This window comes from Pinus tabuliformis, chromosome 9, assembly GCF_031772625.1.
Source record: "Pinus tabuliformis cultivar Carrire ecotype Pingquan chromosome 9, CPIR1, whole genome shotgun sequence".
Classification (NCBI taxonomy): Eukaryota; Viridiplantae; Streptophyta; class Pinopsida; order Pinales; family Pinaceae; genus Pinus; species Pinus tabuliformis.
Genome location: NC_142307.1, coordinates 1,535,198,366 through 1,535,206,194, shown reverse-complemented (window position 1 = coordinate 1,535,206,194; position 7,829 = coordinate 1,535,198,366). Strand labels below are relative to the sequence as shown.

General features: G+C 34.8%; 1 protein-coding gene across 1 annotated transcript; it reads left to right on the top strand.

Moving 5' to 3' along the window:
• The first annotated feature begins 1,382 nt into the window (after window positions 1–1,382).
• LOC149154472 (laccase-17-like) lies at window positions 1,383–4,370 on the top strand. The gene is given in 6 exon segments (XM_089445791.1): window positions 1,383–1,523; window positions 1,724–1,875; window positions 2,296–2,540; window positions 2,666–2,794; window positions 2,909–3,868; window positions 3,994–4,370. Coding segments are annotated over 6 exon segments (1,725 nt in total). The 5' UTR covers window positions 1,383–1,415; the 3' UTR covers window positions 4,125–4,370.
• The last annotated feature ends 3,459 nt before the right edge of the window (window positions 4,371–7,829 follow it).

Sequence of the window (7,829 nt, the reverse complement as noted above, 5' to 3'; positions counted from 1 at the left end):
ATGTCATTACCTGCGAGAAACAGAGACCAAATACACCATAAATAAACACCTCACACACAAGAACATACATAGCAAAATGAAGAGGTTTCGGGCTTGAGCAACAATGAACAGGAGGCAAACAACCTCCAGAAGTGACCCATGCAGGGACCCTAAACGGTGCAAAGACACAAAAGTGGGTTGCATGACGTGAAACAAGTGGCGAAGCGAGATGGCATCCTATCATAGAGCTTATTCGCCCAGCCAGGTTTAGCTTTATGTCCACGTAGGAAGGCCACGCAACTATTGGCCTCCCTCCCCTAAATTCACCCGAAGGAAAGTCATCCAAGTTGAGTGCCGGTGAACTCATTGAACTTTGTGCAACTCGTTGAACTTTTCTGTCGATGATTGTGATGACCAATGAATAAGCGCATTTATCTACTTACGACTAGTTAATAAATCAAATCTAACCTTCACCACCTACTCCCTTGATATGGTTGGTGTGCTATCCCCATCATGTGGTCTAGTTACATCCTTTCGCTAACAACAGCATACCATTCTATTTTTTGTTTACTATTCCAAAATTGATTGTTTAGTGATGTCTCTAAACTTCATCCAGTTATCAGGTGCGGCAGGAAGTAGATTCAGGTGGACAGATGGAACTTGGAAGAATGAATTAATACTGTTCATTGATATACGCAACAGAATTGTGATAAAATTATTTGTTGAAAGAATAATTTCAGCGTAAATCACATGTAGACAAACATTTGTCGACCGTTTCAAACCAACTAGTGTGGTTTATCGTCAGGACAAGTTGAAGAAACAGAACCAGCTTAGCATGATAAATAATAACGGCTAATTCGTCTCTGCCAAAATCGTCAACTGTTTACGTAAAATAGAATTAAGGACGGCTGTGTTAACCCCGGGTTGGTTGCTTGGGATTAAAGGGATAAAGAAGGAAATTAAACGATGGGGAGCTTCAGCTGGTACACCGACACAAGCCATTAAAGCATGCTTACATAGATGGGGATCGTTAAGTTGGTGTCTTTGTCTGCATATTGACTCTTGGAGATCATGGATTTCACTAATTTACCTGGTTTCTTTGTTGCCACTCAATATTTTTTTTGGCTTCAATGGGCCCAGTAGCCTAACTATCAACCAATACTGTAATCATAAAGAAGAAAAGAAATTAACGCAGCCATTAACGTTAACAAATCTTACCAACTAGCAACCTAACTAAAACTAGACGTCACAACCAATTTTCTCTGTTTTTATTTAAGTACACAGAATAGCAAATCTAGAAAGATCAGATCACAGCATCAACACTTAGGCTGGTCAGACTGTATGCGCAGGAGTATAGATTCTCTGAACTCTCTGTCTGTACAGACTACAAAATATTATTTTTTGTGTCTTGTCTGCTAGGACGAGGGTCGAATATCATGGCAATACGCACTTCAAAGATATGGAAAGGCGTGCTCTTCCAACTTTTGGCATTCTCCTTTTTAGCTCATTATGTTTCCGGGGAGACGAGACACTATCATTTCCATGTGGGTCATATACATTTTATCAATGTGCTTTCTGATTAACTTTGCCATTATATGCAGAACAGGATGCCTTATAACTATGAGTTATATGCCGGATATTATAAGTTAAATATTAAATTTAGAGAAGTTATGATCCAATTTTCATAGAGATTTCACTGCAAGATGATGAATTAATTCGTCTAATTTGTTAATTATATTTCCAGATCCGGCTGAAGAATATAACTCGCCTCTGCCATACGAAACCTCTGATAACCGTCAATGGGCAATATCCAGGACCAGCTATAATTGCTCGCGAAGGAGATCGAGTGGTAATTAATGTCACAAATCATGTGAAAGACAACGTTACAATTCATTGGTATGTCTAATAATTCATTGGCGAACTTCTTTAGCTGTTTTTCTCTTCTGACTGATATATCAGGGCATCATATTTTTTGGGAGTTGTCTATAATGTGACTTTTTGGAGATTTCGGTGACGGAATCCGGCGGAAGAAATTGAGGTTAAATCTTGATTTGTTGCAGTTAAAATGGTTTTTTAACTGCATATTTGGATTCAGCATCCTGGAAAATCTCTGGGAAGCTTTCGTTGTGCAGAAACTAGCTATCAAACTTGCGATTCCAATAAATTCCTGCCGAATTTCGACCGGAAAAACCAGCCGAAAAGCTTTCAAAAAATCGCTTTATAGACCACTGCTCTTTTTTGCGGCGAATTTATAATTTACGTTTTAATTATATGCTACCTCCGCATGCTATGTAACGGTTTCTACGCATTCCTCAGGCATGGGATTCGTCAGATAAGATCTGCATGGGCCGATGGTCCCGCGTACGTGACCCAGTGCCCCATTCAAACTGGACAGAGTTACATTTACAATTTCACCATCACGGGGCAGAGAGGAACGCTGTGGTGGCATGCACACATTTCTTGGTTGCGTGCTACCTTGTATGGACCTATTATAATCCACCCCAAGAAGCACGCTACGTATCCATTCCCCAAACCACACCAAGAATCACCCATTCTCTTCGGTACTGAATTAATTAATCACCAATATTCTTGCATCATAATCATGTTGTAATTAGAATTGTGCGTTGTTCAGAATTTACAGTCTAATTATGTATAAATTAGCTCTCGAATTAATTGGAATTTGCAGGAGAATGGTGGAATGCAAACACGGAGAATGTTATCAATGAAGCAATGCAAAATGGTGGCGGGCCGAATGTGTCTGACGCATATACCATAAATGGGCTCCCTGGGCCTTTCTATAACTGCTCCACGAAAGGTATGTTATCAACTTCGACCTTCAATTAGATCCTAAGATTATATATACATAATCATATCTCGATGGATATAATTCTGGTGTATTGTGATATATTCATATTGACGCATGGCGCAGATACATTCAAGCTGAAAGTGATCCCGGGAAAAACATATCTTCTCCGTATAATCAATGCTGCTCTCAATGATGAACTCTTCTTTGCAATCGCCAATCACACGATGACCGTGGTGGAAATCGACGCTCTGTATGTGAAGCCTTTCCAAACGAAAGCAATTCTCATCTCTCCTGGCCAAACCACGAACGTGCTCTTGAAAGCTAAATCCACTCCGCCGCCATTGAACACCAGATTTCTAATGGCGGCGCGGCCTTATGTTACAGGTAGTGGAACCTTTGATAACTCAACCACGGCCGGCATCTTAGAGTACGCGCAGGTTTCAAATTCGTCCTCTCCAGCTCTCACCTTTAAGCCAACGCTTCCAGCTCTAAACGATACCTTATTTGCTACCAAGTTTAGCCAGAAGCTAAGAAGCTTGGCCACACCACAGTTTCCAGCAGCTGTTCCTCAGAGCGTTGATAAGCACTTCTTCTTCACGGTTGGTTTGGGATTGAATCCATGTCCCAAGGGGCAAAAATGCCAAGGTCCCAATGGAACCAAATTCGCAGCCTCCATTAACAATATATCCTTCGTTCTCCCTTCCACTGCGCTTCTTCAAGCCCACTACTTTGGTAAGGCAAAAGGAGTATACAAGTTGAATTTCCCAGACAATCCACCAATTCCGTTTAATTACACTGGCACTCCACCCAACAATACGCGGACTCTGAACGACACGAGGCTCAAAGTGGTTCCCTTCAACGCCACCATACAAGTGGTTCTGCAGGATACAAGTCTGGTTGGGCCAGAGAGCCATCCCCTCCATCTTCATGGATACGATTTCTTCGTAGTTGGGCAGGGCACGGGGAACTACAATCCACGCGCTGACCCTAAACACTTCAATCTGGTGGATCCTCCCCAGCGAAACACCGTTGGAGTTCCTAGTGGAGGTTGGGTCGCTATTCGATTCTGAGCAGACAACCCAGGTAATATTTTTTACATTTATCCAATCCATTCCCCTGTGTTAAAATCATGGTTATATAGATGTAAGAAATAATATTCTTTTGGTCATATCGATTTGATTTTGATAATTATCGCGTCACTTTTGCAGGCGTTTGGTTCATGCATTGTCACTTGGAGGTCCACACCAGCTGGGGATTGAAAATGGCATGGGTTGTGCTGGATGGAAATGCCCCAAATCAAGCTCTGCCTCCCCCTCCCACGGATCTTCCAGCCTGCTAGCTCATCATCATCAATACACCACAGATGCTTCATTCACAGCTCAAAATACTATGAGTACACCGCGTTTCAACACCATTGATGTTGTCTTCCACTTCGTCGATATTGACTTGATGACTTACAATGATAATACCGATTTTGTTCTTCGACTTTCCCATTTTCACGGTTCCAAGCATCGATATATGTCGTGTCATGCTTGTGGACAGAATTATGTAAACCTGATATTTTTCTAAATTTCTGTGCACATCAGTTTTGTTAACCACAATCACCCGTCAGCAAGGTTGAAATCTGATGGTAACTGTCACCATCATATAAAAAAATTGTATGGCTTTCTTATCAGAAGTACTCCCATGATGTTTAATATTTATTTTTATAAAACTAATATAATTTATTACAGGGTTAAAAGGATACAAAATAGTGTTTAATATAAAACGGAGAATTTTCATAAATAAAAGAAGAAAAAAAGAAGGAAGAAATCAATAACTTTATAATAATTGTACACATTTCTGTCTCAGTTTTGAGGTTGTCATTTGTTTATTTTTTAACAGGGGAAAATTAATTAATTTATTTATTATGATGTATTAAAAGATTTTTTTTTAAATTGTGAAAATTTATTAAATTTATTAAAGATAAATTTAAAAAGTTTAAAATTAAAAAATTGGGGGCGGAGAAATTGAGAGAATTTTTTTAACAAAAATGGAAATTCTTAACAAAACAAAGTAACAAAGCAACATTAACTAAGCCTCTAAGAAATAATGTCTAGTGTTTCACAAATTTTAAAATTTAAATCCACTTATCACAATCAATTAAAATAAAATATTTTATTTAAACATTATTTTACAAATTTAGTCAAATTTGATCAATAATACAGAAGTTAATCAAGATTAAAATAAAAGATTTCAATTAAAATTTGTTTTACAAATTCTGTCTAAATTTTAGAAATAATATCAAAGTTAATGAAGATTTAAATGCATATTAATGGTTTTGATTAAAGCCATTGATTTATAAACAATTAGCAGGCTTGATCACATCCAACCAACACTATTCACATTTTGTTTCATTAAAATCAATTCATCGCACCATATCAAAGAAGGGTTAGTTTTAATCTCATGTGATCAAAGAATTTGGTTTTTATGAAAAATCAATGACATTTTCGAATAGATGGCTTTGGTCCAATGTGATCAAGGCTGTTGATTTTTCATTAAAACTAATGACCTTGATCGCATCAAATCAAATCCCTTCACTTTTTTAAATAATTAGGTACTATGTGATTAAAGTGGACCAAAGCCAACTCTTAATAAATGTTAAGAATGTTGATCCAATATGATCCCGGTCATAAATTCTAATGAAAAATCAACTGTACCAAAACCATCTCTCCAGAAATATAAAAGTATTTGATCTATATAATCAAGTACATTAATTTTAATAAAAAATCAACAACTTTAATCGTTAATTAATTTTAATAAAAAATCAACAACTTTAATCTTATTAAAATAAAAATAAAAATTTTGATTCAATACAATCAAAACTCAACATAAAAATATGAAAGACCTTGATTCAATAGAATAAAAATCATATTTAATCACTAAAACATACATGTGCCATTTTTTACTTTTCACAGTAATTCGACTATTTCTCCAATCAAATGATGGTCATTATATATATGCATGTACTGATTTTAAAATTGATAATATTTTATAAGTCCATAAGAAAAAAAAAAAAAATACCTATCCAATCTAACTCTACACATGAAAACCTTATTTTGAATTTTCAGAAACGGAAAGGAGCTGTAAATATTACTCATCTACAACTTGAGTAGGTAACATTTTTTAAGTTCAACTGTACGATAATCATTGTTGTCTTCAACCTCTCAAACCTACAATGAACTCATACAATCTGCTGTAATCTCCTTAATTTATTGTCTTCATTCTCTCCCTTAGAATCTTTTTGTAATTCCTAATTGAGCAAAATCCCTAACCCTCAATCCTCAAAGTGATAGACAGATAATATTAAATCTTAACCCACTTAGATGAGATTAGATTTAAGTCACTTAAACAATTAAATATTTATTCTTAGAAATTTGCTCTATTAGCTAACATTAATTAATTAAATTAATTAATGTGCTTTTTTAAGTTAGACTTAGTGTTAAAATTAGAAACTAGGGCCAAAATCCACCTTGGAAAACTCATATGACAGAGATGATATTTTTATTGGATTCCTCTTTCCGAGAGGTGCAGGATTGATCTAAAGATCATCTCATTCTGACAAGTAGAAATGGATTTATGAATTTTTTTATTTTTTTTAATTTTTTTTTCTATGGACAAATTGTCAAGGTCAGAAAGAAGTCTAATGTAGGCTCATGAAGCCCAACAAACATGTCTCTTCATTCTCAACATTGTGTATAAATAGAAGAGGCCTTTTCCTCATTTGGACGTTCACAACTCAACATTCCATTTTCTCTCTTCATCTGATTGAGTCGTACAAATCACAGACAACCTGTTCTTCTCCACATGTGCGAAGGTTTGACTGGGCATTTTTGTTCTCTGCGTTGACGGAATTGCATCCAGCTTTGACTAGCATTGACCAGGTATTGTTTGACTTCATTTGACTGTGATTTTTGTGAACAATGTAAACTTTGAAATGATAACTAATACGATTACCCATTTTGTAGAGGTAGCGAAAAAGTGACCCGATTTTGAAAAGTGGTGATGCAGAATACACATATTTTTTTAGCATAGTTTTTGACACTTTAATTTTTTTTATGTACATTAGTTTTTAGAATGTTAGTGATTTGCACGCTGATTTTAAAAAGTGTTGATTTTGCATCAGGCCCTTATTTTAAAAGACTTGTTTTTTGAGTTTAAATTTTCTAATGTATTAAATGTGAATAATTATTTTCTAAATTTAACAATTTTTGAAGTGGTCTTCTTTTTCATATTTTGTTGTTGTTGTTGTTTTTTTTTGTAGTGAGGTTTTTATTCTTTTGCATAGTTAAAGAAGAAGGTTGATATTTTAAAGTTTCGATATTTTACATATTTGTATATCGTTAATTAATTTTTCAATGAAAATCAAATAATTGTCTCTAAAAAACAATAATTTTTAACAATTGACATAAAAATAACCATTTTTAACATACACATAACTAAAAATTTACAAATTTTTGATAATTTTTTTGCTAGAAATGACATGTCAAAATCACAGTTTCTATAGGAAAAATTTAACAAAAAATGGTTAAATAATAGTTAGTTTTTTTTTTTTTTTTTTTTGAATTTCATGTCAAAAAATAATAATAATCACTGTTTTTTTTCAAAAAATAATGAGTCACATAAAAATTAAAGCGAAAATCACATAATACAAATGTTGAACATAACAACATTAATTGAATGCTTATTCTTCTCATAAAATGTCAAAGTAAAAAACATTACAAGTATAACTAATTAATAGTTACAAAAAATGAGCTTGATTTCCAAGCATAACTTAAATTTAATCAACAATATCACGTAATACAAACTCTTCATTCTCTAGAGTTTCATCTTTGTCTTCTCCCACAATATTTTCTGCTTCATTTTGCTCATTTTCCTCTTATAATGGATCTATGATGTCTGCGAATCTTTCAATGTATGCCTTTCCAATCATTCCATGTAATGGTGGTTGAGGTTCCTTTGCCTTTTTTGCCACATGTGTTTCACTAAAATCCCCTTTCTTCAA